The 20193-nt window shown below is 42.8% G+C and overlaps 2 protein-coding genes across 2 annotated transcripts; one reads left to right on the top strand and one right to left on the bottom strand.

The window, feature by feature from the left end:
• Positions 1-1033: 1033 nt before the first annotated feature.
• On the bottom strand, positions 1034-7170 carry TRIR (telomerase RNA component interacting RNase; the record flags this gene model as incomplete). Its single annotated transcript, XM_083597568.1, has 3 exons — positions 1034-3288; positions 4281-4358; positions 6655-7170. The coding sequence occupies 3 exons, from the start codon at positions 7168-7170 to the stop codon at positions 3181-3183; spliced, it is 702 nt and encodes a 233-aa protein (XP_083453694.1). The 3' UTR covers positions 1034-3180.
• A 365-nt stretch (positions 7171-7535) lies between these two features.
• GET3 (guided entry of tail-anchored proteins factor 3, ATPase) lies at positions 7536-20125 on the top strand (the record flags this gene model as incomplete). The annotated part of the gene is made up of 7 exons (XM_083597567.1): positions 7536-7699; positions 8925-9072; positions 10346-10494; positions 11732-11882; positions 12232-12339; positions 17246-17443; positions 18652-20125. 7 exons carry the CDS (start codon positions 7536-7538, stop codon positions 18781-18783), a joined length of 1050 nt encoding a protein of 349 aa, XP_083453693.1. The 3' UTR covers positions 18784-20125.
• Between the last annotated feature and the right edge of the window lie 68 nt (positions 20126-20193).

Genomic DNA, 20193 nt, shown 5'->3' with positions numbered 1-20193 from the left:
AGAAATAAAGATGAATATATCAAGCAACTGTTGTAACTGCAATGAATGTGAAGCTATGTTTTCATACCCCTGCTATTAGCTCATTCTTTAACCACATATTTTCCAGAATAGAGAATGAACAGTCTATGACTCTTGCCCTCTGGAAATGTTCCTTAGCAAAGTGCAATTACACCTTCACCAGATGCATAAAGTTATCCTAAGCTAAAAAGCATGTTTATATCCTGTACTTACTGTGAAGAGTTTAAAGAGTGTACATTGTTTGCCTTTCCCCCATTTTATCCTTGTAGCCCATTAAGCTGAAAGAAAGTGATTGGCCCATGGTCATCCAATGAGCTTCATGGTCAAATGGGGATTTGAATGTTCATCTTCCAAGCTCCAGGTCCAGCACTCTCAACCACTACATCACATTGGATTCCACATGCATGTGATAGGAGAGGGAGAACTATTAACAGTGTAGTTAGTCTAGTTTGTGCCTTTTAGAATTTCCTCCTATGTTAAAACTTAAATACATAAAATCATTAGTGAATATTCTCAAAACAGTGTTGAATCACTAATGATTTTACATATATTAAGTTTTAACATAATTTTTAACGTTTCTTGCATTTTATATCCTAAACCCACTACCAATGTCTGTGTATAAAATTAAAAAGATAACACTTCTTGCATATGATCAAGTACTTTAGTCCACAAATGCACATACCACTAATATATTTAAGTCTTCAAGGTGCCACATATTTACTGTTTTTGCTGCAACAGAGTAGCATGATTACCTCTGAAAGGTACTTACCCAGCCATAGGTTATACAGGCAACTCCCCATTTGCACAGGGGTTGCATTCTTGACATTTGCACTCTTCAGAGAAGTGCACATAAGCCCACCCTGTCCCCATTCCACCCTCCACTGGGTCCAAAACAACCCATCTGCTGGCCGTCACTTTTCAACTGACCACACGCAAAATGGTCACTACCTGTATAAGTAAAAATACCTTTTATCATAAAAAAGAAATAGAAAGGAAACAAGACAAAGCTAGCGAATCAATATCCACAACAGAATTTTATTTTAAAAAGCTAGTAGTAAGAATGATTATCAGTGCTCTAAGCCAGGTTGTGGAGGTCAAAAGCAATAAAGGAGTCTGCTCTAGTGTAGAACAAGGAAGCAAACTGCCACCACTTTATAACAGGTGTGTAACCAGATACCAGTGAAATATTTAACCCTTCCAAGTTGCTTCAGGCTTTAAACAGTAAAGTCTCATATATGACCACCCCGAGCCCCTTTCAGACACTACCTCAAACTGAATACAGCAAGTGGTGATGTCTTCCAGCCCTTTCCCCAATCTCTACCTATTCAGGTCTGAAATAGTGTTTGACATGCATACGGTCATATGTATGAAAGTTTCTGCCACATGATTAGGTTTCCTAATCACACTGAAGAGCCTACACACATATAGATGTACACACCCCTCCTAGATCTTCTGCTGAATAAAGATCTGAACAGGACTCAAGTCGGCTGAGATTCCAGCAAGTGTACATAACTAATTAAACAAGAGTGTTGAGTTGTACCCAACAGAATCACTGAATTAGCAGAATGACTTCTGCTCACACCATGGAACTTCCACTCCCTTTCCTGCCTCTACCTCCCTTCCAAAATCTGCTTTGGGATTTCCCCCAAACATCCAAAGCAGATTTGGGGGTTGCAGACAGGATTCAATCCAGTATTTCCTCCACTTCCCATGTCCTACACAACTGTCAGAGTATTCTGATTGGTAGAAAGCAGTGACCTTTTCCGCAGAGAGGGCATTTATATATAAAACATTTGGCCTAAAGGCTGTTCAATAACATAACACACACCCTTTAGGCCTCTCCTAGATGAGAATATAAAACTTCAGCTGGTTTTCCTTCAGCTTAAAAATCTTCTGCAAGTATGTTTTGCATTGAGCAGAAGTTGGGTATTTCATATCTGTTCTCTGACACAAAGCGCCTGTTCCATGAAAAGGAAATGGCACAAATAGAGTAAGATTCAAACATAAGCCCAACTGCACCCTCAACACAAAAATTGGGGGCTATAAATTATCCTAGAAAAGGTCTTGTTTGTATTCTCATTTCTTGACATTTCAACTGCTAAGAATGTACCCGAGGCCTTTCTATGAAGTTGTCATCCCCAGTTACTCTCAGTGACAGAACTCACATCACTGCAGAAACTATCTGAGTTTCAGCTTTAGTACACTACTTCACTGAAAGTATAAGGAGTCTAAATGGAAAATAAAAAAAGAGAAACATAGGCTCCCATGCACACAGCAAACAACTGCTAGACAAACAGCCTTTCTCAAAGAACTCTGGCCACAAAGCCCAGGACTGGAACAGAGGGGCTAGTCAAAGGCTAGAATCATAATATCTGGAAATTCCATTTGTTCCAGAGCACGTTTGTTGTAATTTTAGCCAATTTTTCTCCTAATATTGGGTTTAAGTGCAGACCAAGTTTCTACCTTCTTAGCTAGCAGATAGGCACAACATAATCTGCAGTGCTAAATTGGAGCATGCATAGCAGAAGGCAAGGAATGAGCTTAATCAGCAGCAACTGGAATTCAGAATAAAACCACATAACACACTGTATTGTACAGTGAAATGGAGAGGAAAAAACAGAAGCAGAAATGCACTCACAGAATTGTCATATACTAAGCATACCAAGGAACTCAGCACTGGTCACCTTTTCATCAAAGTGTTCTGGAATTACTGTTGTCTGCAATGCGGATTTGGAAATTGTGACCACATGTTAAGTTCATCTTCAACAGAAACAGATAACGCATTTGGCAAAACGGATCCATTTAGCTTATCCCATTGTGGAAACTTGAGGAGTACTGGAAGTGTTAAGCAAAGGTTTAATGCTAAAGATTTTGTGGGCATGGTATGTTGCCTGGTGATTCAGGGAAAGACATATCAGACCAATTCCACTATTTTGGGGATTACAAATTAAAAAATCCTGCAACTAAGTCAAAGTTCTTAGTTCTCAGAAGAAAGAAGATAACAATAAATGAACCAATGAAGGAGGCTCTAAATTCCCAGATATAAAAGCATGGCAAGTCACCTGCTGCCGTGGCAGCAGTCAGTCTGTGGGGCAGAGCTACTCTCCTTTGACGTTTTAAATAATTATGTACATCAGAGAAAGTCCAAGCTGGAGATGAGAGTTATTTCACCAAAGGTCGGGTTTTATCATCATCACTGCACTGGTGGGCTTTGTATTTTTTCACTTCAGCCATATATTTGGCCCACGCATCACCTTTACTTGTCAAAACCTACAAACAAAACAGGAGAGGCAAAAATGACATGTTACATATCTCAAATTATTTTATTCAGAAGCACACCATATACAGAAAACATTAACACTCAAAAAACAATGGCATAAACCTAACCATCTAACTAGGAATCTGTGGGTTGTACTAGGAAGCCCCAGGTTCAAATTCTTGCTCAGCTATAAACCTCACAGTATGACACTGGGGTAGTCAACATCTCTTTAGTCTAACCTACCACATAATATTGTGAAGACAAAAGGAGGATAACCCCAGCTACTTGATCTGCCATTATCTCATTGGAATTAAAAGAACTGGGTCATAGTCAGTGCTGCTGTAACAGACGTTCCTATCTTCTCCTTTCCAGTCCTCACAAGGACCCTCTGCAGCAGATTTTGAAGGTGCATGCGAGGATGGGAGTCCTATTATGCAAGAGGAACTCTGTAAATGCAGCATTTGAAACAACCCTCTTTACAAAAATGAAATAGACAGGGAAGCGTAACACTTAACTAGGAAATATCAGTTCTTCAGTTCACTTGACAAGCACCTTTCCTACTAAGGAAGAACACAAGCTTCCAGCTTCATTGCTATTATCACAACTGAAGCAGGAACAAGAAATAAAGTACTCTTCTGCTGCTCCTGTAGACCTATATAGCAGTTTTTCATTGAAGGGCTGCCACTGCCGTTATTGCAGAGTTCATATTCTTTCTGTGGGTTGTCTCTTTCTCTCTCCCTCCCCTCACATACACAAATTAAAGCAACCTGCCCCTGAGATTCTAGCAGAGGCCAAAAATCATTCTTCAGTTCTCCTACAAATTTTCTCGCACTCCAAAGATGGCCATTTCCCTAAAGATGGAAGGTCAACATCAGTGCCAAACTTAGATAGCATGAGGGAGAAGAATATTAGCTTCAACTTCCATTCCTGCTGAAATGGAAGCAAAAGCATTGCTGCCCCATGGGCTGTCAAGCTGACATAAATGAGGTTCATGCTAACTTACCTCATCCTCTGTCTTTTGTTTCTTGGCTACCACTCCTGTCTTCAGGGCTAGCTTGCTGCCCCCTCTCCGCTTGCCCACCTGGGTGAAGGGACAGAAGACTGCAACCGTTATACGAGCCTGGGAGCTGCAAGGGGAATGTTGCCCACTATATAACGGTATAGGGAGTCCTTCAATTAGATCATCTTAGCTCGCCATCACACCTGTCAGTCAGTACAGAGCTGCCGAGCGTTACCTACACCGTTGTGCTAGGAGGGTAAAAGGGCACCTTAGCAGTGTTCACCAATACATCTGTACAGATTAGCCCAAACATTAAAAGACACATTTTATAAGAAAATGAAGTATTTTGAATGCTTTCCAGGCTCAATGTCCATTAGAAAATAGGATCAACACTGAACTTCCACTCACATTCCCCTAAAACATCAAAACATACATGAAACTGTTTGATTTCCTAATAATTACAAGGACAATCAAGTTGGCACAGTCAGTCTTATTCCTGTCTAGGGAGGGGCTGTGTGTGCTACTGTCATTCTATAAATCTGTATAATCTCCATAAAACAAAAAATGGATTTCTAAGAGCAGCTCGAGGCTTAAGATATGAAATTTCAGCTTTCATTTTGAAAAAAAACAAGCTTGAAAATAGATGGGGTCCTTCCGCTAAAATCTAAGGAACAAGAGCAGGGTTTCAATGTCCACTATCAGAACCCTGCTCACATCCTGAAATTCCTGCAGTACATGCCCCCTATGCTCTTCCTATTCACAGCACCACTAATGCCATATGCCCAAACATATGCTCCATCTCCAAGAATCCTCTATCTAGAGACTCCAGGTTTCATAAGACTGAAAGGGAAAAAATACTAATTTTGTTACTCTTAGCCTGCAATTCCATACACAATAATCTGGTATTAATTCCCACTGAACTCAACAGCTTATTTTTTAGTAAACACAGAGCACCGTGTTGTTATTCCATTCTGAGTAGCCTCCCCTTTTCTATAACAGGCTATGTTATTAATGCTAAACCAATAGAGAATACAGTCACATTTGCATTCTTCTCTATCCAGCTGGGAACCAAATAGCAGCTTATTTCAGAATTATCACACCAATACGGATGTTGAACGGATTTCATTCTGTTGTAAGAATGATACTATCTGTGCAGAAAAACTTCCATATGCTAGACAAAAAATCCATTTACTTGCCAACAGCTGTTTAAAGCAGGGAAAACTCCTGGTTTGCTTTAAGAAAAAAGGCCTAGTTTATCTTAATACACCTCAGTTCCTTTGTTTTCATATAAGGCCTGTATCAGTCTCTATCAGGTGGTTCTCCAAAACACAGCTAAATCAAAGCATTATGTGGTGGTATTTTACTTGCAGTTCACAGGATGGCCTTCTAGATCTCCTACTTCCAATTTGAATCTATATTCCACACATCAGGATTGACACTTTAAGTTTCTCAGAAGGAGGCAGAAAAGAGAATGTTTCTCCAATTATTTATTTTGCACCTTGCACTTTTATCTGTCCCAAGTTAAGATTCAGTAGGTTTTTTTAAAAAAAAATTGTCATAATTTTGTTGGAGTATTTTGGCTGTGGCTACTGAATGGCTTTGATTTTTAGAAATGCACAGCAGCAGGTAGTTCCATCATGGGGCAGGATTATTAAGAACCCCAAAAGGCAAGCTTGGAACTTAAAGTTCACCCACTTGGAAATAAGGCACGCTGAAATTAATGAGTTTCTGAGCAAATATGTTTATGGTCAGAGAATAAAAGGGATTTTGATGTTTACTTTATAGACTGAGATCAGGACTAGTTAAGTAAAAATAGCCTCCCAACATTTATTGGGGACAGCACTTATTCTAGAACTGCCTACTTAAAATCAATATGAACAAACCCAGTAAAACATTAACTTGCACAGCAATGACAGATGTCGACTATAGTATGCAACCACTGTCAACAGATATTTTAAAAAAATTGCTTGCTGCATACTCCTATGCTATATATTACCGGGGCGAGGGGGATCAGCACTAAATTTATAACGTGAATTAAAGTGAGCTTTGAAAAACTTTGTCGAGAGCTCGGAGGAGGAAGAGAATTTAACAGTGCTCCTAGTAACATTATTCCGCTACCGTAACAGAAATACTGGGGGGAGGGGAAGAGAGAACATTTTACAGGGGTGAGGAAGTGCTTCACCCGTTGAACTTCTGCCTGCCAAGCACCTATTAAGGACACACGCGACCATGTCAGGAAAGGAGATGAAAACTGGCAGGCAGAAGGCGACAGCCAACGCCTCGGTCCTTTGGGGTCTGGGGAGGGCGGAGGCAGAAAGCGAAGAGGAGTAAGCCAAGGGAAAGGGGAGGAGGGGGTGTCAGGGCCCGGATCCCTTACGAAGCTGAGGGCGCTCCCGCTCCGCTTCTTTTCCGGCGGCTCCTGTTCCCCGGGCGGCTCCGGCCGAGACTCGGTCTCTCTCTGCTTTTCGGCCCCCGCTTTCCCCGCTCCCGGTCCGCTCCTCCCTCCCGCGGCGGCGGCCTCTTCCATGCGCCGCTTGAAGAGCTCTAGGAAGGAGCCGTCGTTGGCGAACACGTTCACTCCGCCCGGCCCGGCCGCCTCGGAGCCTGGGCCCCTGCCTTGCGCCGCCGCCATCTTGCGCCGCCCTCCCTGCCTTGAGCGTACGCGCCCTGGCGCACGGTGGGGAGCGGTGACGACGCCGGCGCCGCAAAGCACGACGGGAGAGGCGACGTTGCTAGGCTGCCCACGCACGTCAAAAAAAAAAAAAGGAGAAGTATCGCAGACCGACAGGGCGCGTCCGCCCTGCGGGATACTGACAGGCCTTCTGAGCCAATCAAAAAAGGCAACGGGCCGCAGCCTTCGGGGGGGGGGGGAAATCGATGATGGAGTGAGCATTTTACCAATCAGAAACAGCGGGAGGCGGGCGTTTGGGGTGGGTGGGAGCTCCTTCAGAAAGCGGTTCAGGAGCCAATCAAGAAAGGAAGCTGCCGGCCTATAGGCTGAGATAAGACAAGTGTGGGCAAGACCATATCAGCCGACTAGGAAGGGGTGCGATTACTGTGTTACTCAACCTTTTTGTGACGCACCGGTTTGAGCATCTTGTGTGATTGAAGGATCTGAAGAGCAGGGCGAGGTCGGGAAGAGTACTTGCGCGCCTTGCTTCCTGTTAATGAGCGAAGGCGCTGAGCGGGGACAACCAACCTGAATCTCCCTACAAGATGGTGTAGCTCTGCGTCTTGTCACGTGATTTTGGTTTCAAGATGGCGACGGCGGCGGCATCTGGGTTGGCGACTGAGGCGGATGAGTTCGAGGACGCACCAGACGTGGAGCCGCTGGAACCGACACTGAGTAACATCATCGAGCAGCGGAGCCTGAAATGGATTTTCGTCGGAGGGAAGGGTGGCGTTGGCAAGACCACCTGCAGGTGGGTTGGTCAGGGAGATGTCGTTGGGAAGGATGGCAGACATTGCTGCCTCCGCCTTTCTCTCTCCTTGGCAGCTGCTGCTGTGCCTTTTCAGGAGCTGTGTGACAGGCAGAAACCCAGCAAGCGCAGCTTTCATGCCCCTGAACCTCTGCTGGCAAAAGCTCTACCTGTTGAACGTCCGCATCTCATTAAGCTATGGAGAATAGTGTCTTATTAGGCAAGCGAATTGTATGCACCTTCATGCCACTGTATGTAAATATCATGGGATTTGGGGCACCCTGCTTCAGATGCGAGACTGGATGAAACTGAGCAGAAGCATAGGGGTTGGGTGCCTTCCTTTTTCAGATTCATATTTTGACAGTGGTCATTTACGCCTTCTTAATCTCAAGACTAAGTATTTGAAGCTGCTTTTATGTGTGGTTGTCCTTGATGACTGAAAACTTCATTTAGAGCAGAATGCATTTTCAGACAAATTCTGAAGAATGTAATTGTTCTGGTACTTGGACTGAACCCTCACTGCCTTCTAGGCATAGCTTTATCTTGTAAACCCCCAAATGGCTTGGATTGACTTAATTTGTAGCTTGCCTATTTCCTTGTGCAACTCTGCCAACAATACCTTCTTGATTATATTAGCATTGCTGTTGTGGAATAACCTTGTAGTGGTAGGTTTCCCATTGTGCAATGCCTTTTCTTCAAAAAGATTTTTAAAATTGTAGATCAGAACTTAGAATACAAGTATTAGAGGCTATTAAATTTTGGCTGGTCTGTGTGTGTGTGTTGGATTTTGATGTCTAGGGTTAAACCTTTTAAAGTGTGGGCTTTCAATATATTCTAGATTTACTTTGTGGTGACTCATAATAAACTCAGTAATACATTATTTGGCCTGGTTTTTTTTGGGGGGGGGAGGTAACCTGTCTTGAAAGAGGGGGTATCACAAGTTAAATAGCTGAAGCTGTCATTCTGTGCACACTTACTCAGGAGTGAGCTGTTTTGCTAAGCCAATGTGCATATGATTTGGCTGCTTCTGAGTAGCTACTTGTCTGTGCCAAGTAAGCACCTCCATAGAGAAGCAAAGTTGCAAGTCTTTGGATCATAATCTCTTAGGGTGGACAAATCCAAACAGACCTACTAAGACTGTGATAGCTGAAGAGCTTATGTTCTATGTTTGTATGTATTTCCTTTTGTGATGTTAATAACTGCACATTGCTTTACTTCCTGAATCTAGCTGCAGCCTGGCTGTGCAGCTGTCCAAAGTGCGGGAGAGTGTCCTCATCATCTCCACCGATCCTGCTCATAACATATCAGATGCTTTCGACCAGAAATTTTCAAAAGTCCCCACCAAAGTAAAGGGCTATGATAACCTTTTTGCCATGGTGAGTGTTCCTCTGAAGGGACTGGGTAGTATTGAGCAAAAAAAAAAAAGGTTCTTACTACATATAGGAAAAGATCAGGCAGGGGGTGAAAACATTCTTTTTTCTGATCTTGCTCTTTCACACTGAATAGATTATGATATGTAGCAATAAGGCAAGTAAACCAACTGAAGTTTTCCTCCAAAATGTCTGTGTCTTGGACTGTGAGGAGATGATCGTATATTTTGTCTAACTGGTTTCTCTTCGTTGTATTTTAAGTGATGTGACTAATGTAATGGTTTGTAACCTTGAGAATTTATCTGTAACTTAGACTTGCATTCTATAAAATTATGAATGAAATAAATTCCATCAGCAGCAATATACATAAACAGCTAGTGTTTCATGGGCAAGTATCAAACTTACAGCAGCCTTTAGTAGAAACAGTTGAAAAAATATTTTCTATCAAATAACCTGTGATCAGCATAACATGTGACAATACATTGACACATACAAATAAATGCTTCCAAAACAAGACCCTCTGCATATGACACTTTGTATCTGTAAGTTGCAGGTTAGCACTAAGTCTGTGTGGGAAGTTGTAATGTCCACAGGAATTCACACTGGGCTATGAGAACACCCTAATTATTTGTTTCTTTTCAAACCAACATTTATCATAATCTTCAGGGAAGACAAATGTCAGGGAAATCTCCCCGACCTTTTTTAAAAAGGATTTTATATGCAATTACTATATAGTGGTATTTCTGGTTGCGAACGGGATCCGTTCTGGAGGCCCATTCGCAACATGAAAAAAACTCAACCCGCAGCGGCGAGTCTGCACATGCGCGGGTTGCAATTCGCCGCTTCTGTGCATGTGCATGACATTGTTTTGCGTGTCTGCGCATGCGCAAGTGGCAAAACCCGGAAGTACCCTAAATTTAGGGAAGTACCCTAAATTGTCCAATGTTGACAACAAATAGTGCTGATTGTATGCCTTTTGCTGGATTTACATTTTCAAACATCTTGAGGTTATTTTCTTTTTCCTCCATGTATTCCACAATGACAAGCATAAAAATAGCCTCAAATTACAAAGAAATCAGTTATTTGTGGTGTTACTTTTAACTGTGAGTTGACATAGTGAGCATTAGTTTGAAAGCCTCTTTGAGTGGACATTGAAAGAATTGTTCTACAAATCGGGGGTTTTAGCTCTGTTTTAAACATCATGTTTCTTTTTGAATGGCTGAATGACTCTGCTTTTGTTTTACGAAAAGTGGTGCTGATCCTTCTATTTATTTCTCAGGAGATTGATCCCAGCCTAGGTGTGGCTGAACTTCCAGATGAGTTCTTTGAGGAGGATAACATGCTGAGTATGGGCAAGAAGATGATGCAAGAGGCTATGAGTGCCTTTCCTGGCATTGATGAGGCCATGAGCTACGCAGAAGTTATGCGGTAAGAACTGTGGCCTGGATCATCAAGCCTTCTAACCTTTTCTAGCCTGTGGGAGGCTTATTTATTTATTATTTCATAAAATTTATACACCGCTTGATTGTGGGTTAAAAAACAAACAAACCTCAAAGCGGTTTTTGGGTTGAGAAGCAGAAGACCAGACTTCAAAGGTATTTTACTGTGTTCACCATTATGAAGTTTGGGTTAGCCAGAGGTATCCCAAGCCTAATGGTTTAGCCATTAGGATAGTCCAGCATAGTAACTGAGTATGCTTTGCACAAGGCCAGAGTTATTATATTATTTGTGGTTTGTATCCAACTAAGTAGGCTCCCTGTAATAATAGTAATAATAATTTAATTTATTTATATGCTGTCCATCTGACTTGGCTTACCCCAGCCACTCTGGGTGGCTTCCAACAAATATAAAAGCGCAATAAAACATTAAATACTTTACTATACAGGGCCAGTGTTAGAAACAGAGATACGAAAGCTGGGAGCTAAATGGCACCTTAAAACTAGGTTATGGGCACAACAACAGAATGTGTGATACCTTCGGGTATAGGGCGGTATAGAAAATAAATAATAATAATACTACACTTTTTAAATAACAGAAATACAAATCTGAAAATGAATGAACGACAGCTAAAACATATTCATTTTTCACAGGGTCTAGTCCTTCCCCTGCCCACCCCCCTAATATTCTTAAGAGGGTCTTTTCTCCAGTCTTCGAAGAGTAGCTGGAAGTGGGAAGGCTGAAAAAGGTCCTCCTTTCCTTCTACTCTTTAGTTTTAATCTGAAATCTTAGGCGCAGTATTGCGCCCAGAGCTCAGAAACTGCTCACCCTAATGAAATCCCTGTCGCAAAATGTGCCTAGAACAATGGGAGTTTTGAACACTGTACGGGGCTGACTTCAGTTGTTGTTTAAATAAGTAGGCTCACCTAAGTTAGCCATGACCATTAATTTAAATGACTCTAATCGTGAGTATGGCTAATGTTGGATTCAACCTTTTGTGATTTATGCATCATTTTTTGCACTGGACAAATTTGTGCACCAAAGTTCCATAACATCCATTGTTGCACGATATGGATTCCACATACAAAGTTTTCGTTCACAGAGCAAAGAAAGCACTAGCATTAAGTGAACCTTAGAGTGTATATGTATGCTGGGGAAGGTCAGTATAAAGGAAGAGGTGACTATTTCTAACTGCTCCAGCTGATGGTTCTTTCTCTGGCCTGCACAGGTTGGTGAAAGGGATGAATTTCTCCGTGGTAGTGTTTGACACAGCACCCACTGGGCACACACTACGGTTGCTCAATTTCCCCACCATCGTGGAGCGGGGGCTAGGCCGCTTGATGCAGATAAAGAACCAGATCAGTCCCTTCATATCACAGGTAAAATGGGAGAGGAGCCAGAAAAATGAGGCGTTCCTGGAAAAAAGACCATGCCAGACATCTTTTTAAAAATTTCCACCATGTGGCACTTTGCAAGCTTTTGCATGGACCCCAGTATTATTCTTGCAACACTCAGGAGCAACATGAAATAATCTATTTGATTTGTTGGGTTGCTTGCAGGACACAGTTGCACTTATTGCTCTTGGAGTATTGGGCTTTGTCACTCTGAGTTGAGCTGATAAGCAGGTTTTGCTTATTCCCTCCTCTGTTGCTTGCAGGACATGTAGGGGTGACTTGTTGTCTGTTAATAGAAATCTCTCATTGCAACTCCCTCTCTGTTATTCACTAGATGTGCAACATGCTTGGCCTGGGGGACATGAATGCTGACCAGCTGGCCTCCAAGCTGGAGGAGACCCTCCCTGTCATCCGCTCAGTCAGTGAGCAGTTCAAGGATCCGGCAAGTATTCTGCAAAGATGAGGGGTTTTGGGGGGGTGATGCTTCACCCTTGGCAAAGGTGAATTTGGAATGTATAGTAAGATGAAACATGCTTACATTTGTGACTGCTTCATTAGATTTAACATTAATTAATTCAGTTAGCTATTTTTATATACTTGTTTTTTATAATTTTGCAAAACTTTTTAAATTGTCTTCTCAAATGTAATATTCATTTTCAGTCCATTCAATAGTTGCAGTCTTCATTAGAATGATCAGGCTAAAGATGACTTCTCTCATAGCATAATATTCTATCAAGTAATGAAAAAGAACACTGAAATGTAGCTGGTTAATGTTTGGAAATAGCCAAAGATCAATTTCTGCTTAGTTCATTCCATGAAACGGCAACAAGGTCAGGTCAAAATGAATGTTGTTTAAATCTAGACAGAGGCCATGTTTGCATGTAATGATAAGCCAGACTTTCTTCCATTTTGTGCGCATGATAAACAGATTGAAGACTTGGCTTCCTTCCTACATCTGAACCAGGAATCATGGTTTGTTGCTCTCTAATAAGCCATGATCAGCAAGTCAGCAACAAACTATGTTCCATGATAGGGTGACTTGAGTTTCTCTCACATAGGCTGGGCATATTTGTGTTCCAGTCGTGACAACAAGGTAACAAACAAACAAACAGAGTTCACCCATTACTACAGAATCTCATCCTTTGTATTTATAGAATCATAGAATTGTAGAGCTGGAAGGGATCCCGAGTCATCCAGTCCAACGTCCTGCAATACAGGAATTTCTGCTAAAGCATCCATGACAGATGACTGTCCAGCCTCTGTTTTAAAACCTCCAGTGAAGGAGAGTCCACCACCTTCCAGTGGAAAGTTCTTCCTGATGTTTAGTCGGAATCTCCTTTCTTGTAACTTGAATCCCTTGCTCCATCTTCCATGTGACAGCCCTTTACATATTTGAAGATGTAAATGATATTATGATATATGGTAGTATGTCTCTGGTGCTAAATTTATCTAGAGGCCTCTGTGTTGCCACCCACAACTATTCTGTGGGAGAGTTTGCCCCTTTCCGGCTTTTTGGACTCTATACCCTCTTTAATGTGCAGAGCATGACCACTTCCAGTATACCCTTTCCTGTCCTCCTTATAGAATTTGAATTCTAAGATAACCACATCTCACTGGTTGTGTCCATTCAACCAGGTTTCCATTATGCCAACAACACATATGCTCTCTCTTTAAGCTCACAAATCTTGGCTCTTCCTGCAAGGAGCTTATAATACAATTTTGACAGTAGGGGGAGTCCGTGCATGACTGCAAGCAAATGTAGTAAACTTAAGTTTTATTTGTAGAGCAGGGTTATCGCTTGGTAATCCTTATTTACTGTCATTGTCCATTTGACGTGTAGTTTGCTTGCCTCCAAAGTTCAGCTGTCACAATAACCTAGGTTCTGGCTTATTTTGCAGCAGGAACAGGGAAGGTGTGGAGCAATAAATATGCATGCTGCATATTTTGATTAAACCATAGTTTGTTCTGATATAATGTTCAAACTAGGCCAGGGCATCCAGATACTTTTCCTGATCTTTCCAATTGTAGCAGCAATCTATTTGAAAATAGAATCTTCCAGTTAGAGTGAAGTTGCTACGTGGCGAAAAGAATGAGACCTGAAGTGGGGATTTTCTGACCCAACTTGGATTGGGGCTGGATCAGGAAGACCTTCGGGGGGGGGGGGGAGCATGTCACATACACAAGTCTCCATAGCACTGACAAGTCTACATTTTGCAAGTGTTTTCCATTCATGGCAGCTCCTCTGCTAATGTGCATTTACACTGACAGGAAACAGCTGGTACTGGCTGGAGTGATTTTTGGAATTGCTGGGGGTGAGGAGTTCAACTTTGGTACAGTCGTACCTCAGAGGTCGAACGCCTTGCGAGATTAACATTTTGGCTCCCGAACTCTGCAAACCCAGAAGTGATTGTTTCAGTTTGCGAATGTTCTTTGGAACCCAAACGTCTGTCACGGCTTCTGATTGGCTGCAGGAGCTTCCTGCAGCCAATTAGAAGCTGTACCTTGATTCCAGAACATTTTGAAAGTCAAGCGGACTTCCGGAACGGATTCCGTTTGACTTCCAAGGTACGACTGTATTAGCATATTAGTTTATTCTTTATTAAGCCCACAGTCTGCTTCATTCAGATCCTGGGAGACCAAGTAATATGTCTAAGCCAGTCAGTCACCCTGGTGGGGTTTTTTTTTTTTTTTTGCAGGGTATGTGCTTTGTTTTCTGGCTTTGGGTTGCTGAGTATTGGCTGTAGTTTCAGCGGGAAGCCTAAAGAGATAGAAACATAAATCTTAAACAATTGTTCAACTTGTGAATCTCAGCTAGTGGAAGCTATTGCATACTATTACTACACTGGTTCTTGTGCATTCTTGTGTGACCAATGTGCTCCACGGCTGCTATAACAGCTGATATGGTAAAGGAGCAGGAATGAAGGGATTGCACGCCTTCTGGCTCTCTTTTTGCCCCAAAGGCATAGAAGAACATTGTGTTTCTCTTGCAAAATGTTGCAAATCTCATTGTGTTGTAAACTGCTCTAGTTATACCCCTGTGAACATTACACTTTCTTACTAGACTCTTGCTCAGAGTAATTTTTTTTTAAATTAAACTTTATAACATTTAATAAAGGAAGTGAAGTAAAAATCGGGACAAAATGAGAAGCGGTGGGTAGCGGGGTCCCACCAGCTCACATTTTTTCTAGCTTAGAGGAATAATAATAATAAAGCTTTGTCTCTCAGCTGTTAGCTGAACAAACTTTCACCATTGGCCATATGGGCAGGTAGGGAGTTGTCGACAACAGATGAGTTATTTGATGCAGGAATGCTGCATTGGATCTTCATGTTTTGACTGAAGGATAGAATAGGCCAGCAGGCATCTCTAGTAATAGAAGCGTTCCTTAACTTTTGAAAACATTATTTGCAAATCCAGGTGTGGCTATAATTGTCAGGACTTTTGCCTGCCACCCACCCTGTTTCTAATTGCTTGGAATGTATCTTGTAAAGATGGGCAAGGGTTTTGAAGGAAACGGGATGGGACATGACTTTAGGGAGCTATTTGTAGGGCACTGAGGTGGCCATGTCAGCCTTGTCCTTTGTATTGTTTGCATTTTAGAGTAGTTAAAGGCTGGGTTTCTGCATTTAATTGTCCATTTTGCTATTAATTACGCGAGTGTGGGTGTTCCTTAGGCAAAGTATCATGACCAAGTCTAGCAACAATCGGGCAGAGACAAAGAATTTAACCGTGCAACTAGCCACTTCGCTGGTCACCTCAAGTGAGTGATTGCCATAAATGGCCAGGTGAATTTCCAGTCTTCTACTGGAGACTGGGGGCAGGATTCAGCTAATAAGTCCCACAAGTGGAAGCCCTAACAAATATTTGCCCTAATTCAACAGGGCTCCCCCCCCCCTTTGCAGCCCCAGAATTGCACATGGGGTGGAGAGAGAGGGGATTGTTCTGTCTGGCAGGCTGAAATGCCTGAGCTGGCAAAACATTTGCCATAGAGCTGCGTTGAATTCCTCCCTGTATGCTATGGGTTGCTCCTGCCTTTAAGCTAAAACTCTTAAGGCTGGAAGAAGAGGCAGCCTCATAAACATATTCTAGTCACTCTTCGTTCCTTTCTGTCCTAGCAGGTGGAGGAACTGAAAGAATATGGGGACTAGCAGCCTCTTTGGGTGCTTTCCCCCTTTGTCTGGCTCCTGGTGGAGCTGCACTGGCTCTCGGTGGAGTACAGGATCAGGTTTAAGGTGCTGGTTTTAACCCTTAAAGCCCTATATGGCCTAGGACCCTCGTACCTACGGGACCATCTTTCCTGGTATGTCCCACAGAGGTCTGTAAATAACAACACCCTGAAGATTCTGGGCCCCAGGGAGATTAGACTGGCCTCGACCAGAGCCAGGGCCTTTTGGGCTGTGGCCCCAGCCTAGTGGGACGCTCTCACAAGAGAGCAGGGCCCTGCAAGATTTGACATCCTTCCGCAGGGCCTGCAAGATGGAGCTGTTCCACCAGGCCTTTGGTCAGGGTTCAGTCTGACTCATTTTCTCTTTGTATAAGAACAAGCACGAAGGAGGTTTCCCAGCCCGCTCACAGGTCCTTATAATATCAGTGGAAACAGTTGGTCCTGGCGCGTATTAACTGCTTTCAATTTTAACCTGAGGATTGTCATTTGTCCAGATTTAATTTTAATTTATTTGAATTAATTTTGGGATGCATTTTAATCAATTGATTGCTTGTTTTTATGCATATTGTATTATTTATATGATGTTAGCTGCTCTGAGCCCGGCTCTAGCCGGGGAGGGCGGGGTACAAATAAAAAGTTGTTGTTATTATTATTATTATCTGAGCTAAGACACAAGACAGGGTGCATAAGTGCTGTGTCTCCTTTTTCTGTGCCTATCCTAGATAAGCAAGGAAGTTACCAGCTGCCCAAGTGCCCTACACTAGACACTGCAGCCATTCTTCTCGACCATGCTGGTGAAAGGATAGTTCCAGATTCTGTAGACGTGATCTGTGTGCCTTCTGAACTTAACTGGAAAAGATGGGATTGCAATGGCTGATCCCCTGTACCCAGAGATAGACGTGACACATGGTGTGGACTATGTGAGCAGGTGTTCAGGTGGCAGATAACCTGAGGACAAGTGGCCATATTGCTTCCTGAGGGGCAACAGCTTTTGTTGCTTTGCCCTCTGGCCTTATTCCTCTAAAAAAACCATGGTGGTGGAAGGAATGTAGAAGCTGAGAATTTAAGGTGGAAACAGGGACTGTGGGGGAGACAGCAGCACACAGGTGACTCCCAGGGATGGGAGACCAGCTCCTACAATTTTATTTGCATTTGTGAACTAATGGCACTTTATCCCCTCCCCAGGAACAAACAACATTCATCTGTGTTTGTATTGCCGAGTTCCTGTCCCTGTATGAAACAGAGCGGCTCATCCAGGAGTTGGCCAAGTGCAAGATCGACACCCACAATATCATAGTCAATCAGTTGGTCTTCCCAGACCCAGAGAAGCCCTGCAAGATGTGTGAGGCCCGGCACAAAATCCAGTCCAAATACCTTGACCAGGTATGGCTAGAGACTGTTCAGATTTTTCAGTGTCCATTTTGGGGAAGTGGCAGCAGTCAGGCACCAATCTAAGCCTGGGGATCTGCTTTATATTGATTTAGCCCACTGGTCCATCTTGTCTGGTCCTAATATTGTCTACTTGGACTGTTAAGGTCTCTGAGTTGCATACCTAACTTTATAACTCCCAGCCCTTTTGGTCAATATTACTTTAAACTTCTGAATGGTTGAAGTTTGCTATTCTACTTTTACCTTCAGCTTCAGAATTCCTGTCTCCCAGCATTCCCCTTTCCATTGCCACGGCAAGTGTTTAGCTTTTCTAGAGAGGTGCAAATATCCAAGCGAACAGTAGCCACTGGCAGTTTAAGAAATGGGTCCTGCAACTGGCTTGCTGTAGAAGGCAGGAAGCGGGTCTCCTCCATATGTGCTGCTCTTTGTGGAATCTGGCCTTCAGGTGGAAATGTGGAATTTTTCTCTTCTATAACTTTTATCTCTGTTCAGTCCAACCTCACTATTATTATTCTTTGAAAATGAAAGGGAATGTTTACTAGTAAACTGAGTAGTTTTTGTCCAGGGAAAATATGCAGACCTTCCCCAATGCCTCCACAGACAGGCTTCACTTTTCTCTGCCATTTTGTTCCTTCTGCTTCTTCTGTATTCCATTTTGCTTTTTCTACACTCTCCTTTTCTTTCCCTTTGAATGATCTTTGCAGCCTTTGTATCCACCCACCTCTTTCTAATCATGGTATCCTTTTTCTGTGACTTCCACCCTTGCTATCTCTTCATTCATTACTCAGCCTGAAAAGTTGTGGGGATGTTTTATACATTTTTCTTGGGCCAAAACCTCCATTTCCCACTCCAGTTGTCCTATTGCCTCTTCAGTACTATGTACTCTGTTTTTCTTTCTGCCACTTGTGCCTTTTCCATGTGTCCTTCCTTTCTTCACTCAGTAAACCAAGGGATAGTTAATCTATACCAGGTCTTCCAAGGGCCCAGCAGTAAAGCTGTTCAAAATTAGTTTAAGATTGCCATTAGACTGCAAGAGGATTACTTTTCATAGTGCTGTTGTGAAGAGGGTCCTCCAAAGTCAACAGAGCACACTTTCCAACCAAGTAGGGAACTGCTGCTGAGATTCTTCCATCTTGATTCCCAATAAGAAGTTTGTAATTGTTAGATGCTCCTTTTGATTTGTCTTTCTTTTCCTCCTCCAGATGGAAGACCTCTATGAAGACTTTCACATTGTAAAGCTGCCACTCTTGCCCCATGAAGTGCGAGGGGCTGATAAAGTCAACACCTTTTCAAGTCTGCTACTGGAGCCCTACAAGCCACCCAGTGCAAAATGAAACCCCTATGGACTGACTTCCACTGATATCCCCTCTGATACCATTCCATGCTTCCCCTTTCCCACCCCTTATCTGCTGGAACTCCTCCTCTTCCAGCAGCATCTCTTCTACAGAAATTGTGTGGTTGAGAGGCTTGTGGTGGGGTTGGAAGAGGCAGAATTTGGTGTTCCCACTTGTTTCTGCCCTAATCCTGTTACTTAACATCTTGGAACATCCCAAAAGTGATCTACACCTTACATCCCTTCTCCTCACTTAACCAGCTAGCTAAATTAAACTTGGGTCACTTTTTGTTTCTCTTCCACTCTGACTTCTCCTTGGATCATGTCTCCAGCCATTCTGGCTGGAGTCCTAAGTCAGGTGCTATGATGACACAGAGACTGACATTCTTGCAGCACTAAGGCCATCCGTGCTAATGGGAAGTATGTAAATAAACTGTAAGGGAAAGTAGTTTGCTGTTTTTCGTCTATCAGGCTGCCACTTTAATTTATGTTGGGGAATTTTCAGCAGGGGACAATTTCAAGTTCTGCAAGGGAATCTCGGAAGCATCTGAGATGCTTAAGGTTGTGAAATGGGTCCAGAATGAAGATACTGTCTCACAAACAGGATTGGAATAGAGATGTGGCGGTTGAAAAATATGCCCCTCTATGCTTTCTGAGCATATATATACATTCTAGTCCCCTGGAGTGTCAGTACTATCATAGCATATATGGTCCAAAGTCTGTGTATGTGTGTATATAGAGCAGTCTATGGCAGAGACAAAATTCTCCTAGGGGAAGGACTGACTCAATAGTAGACCATCATTTTTGCATGGAGAAAGTACTAGGTTCGTTCCCCATAATCCCCAGGTTGGGTTGGAAGATCTCTCTGAAATCCTAGAGAGCCACTGCCTGTCAGTGTGGACAGTCCTGAGCTAGATGGGCCAATAGTCTGACTCAGTATAAGGCAGCTTCCTGTGTTCCCAACTGCTGCTCATTGAACTGTTGTTGGGTTTTCTTTTTTCAAAAGTACAATCGTACCTTGGAAGTTGAACAGAATCCGTTCCGGAAGTCTGTTCGACTTCCAGAATATTCAGAAACCAAAGCTCAGCTTCTGATTGGCTGCAGGAGCTTCCTGCAGCCAATCAGAAGCCCCGTTGGATGTTCGGCTTCCAAAAATAGTTCGCAAACCAGAACACTCACTTCCAGGTTTGCTGCGTTTGGGAGCCGAAATGTTGGAGAACTAAGCTGTTCGAAAACCAAGGTAAAACTGTATCCCATTGTATGATCAAATGGATGGGAGCAAGCCTGACTGCCTGTTCTCATTTTAGAGGAAACTGGAAAATAAACTTGACTTAAAAATGCAATGGACCATTTAATGGGAGTATTATATGACCATGGGCAATGAGGTGGGTGAGCTAGCAAAGCATGGGCA

Source organism: Podarcis filfolensis (assembly GCF_964270895.1).
Source record: "Podarcis filfolensis genome assembly, chromosome: 2".
In the NCBI taxonomy this organism is placed as follows: domain Eukaryota; kingdom Metazoa; phylum Chordata; class Lepidosauria; order Squamata; family Lacertidae; genus Podarcis; species Podarcis filfolensis.
The sequence above is the reverse complement of the archived record's forward strand: the minus strand, read 5'-3'. Positions and strand labels throughout refer to the sequence as shown.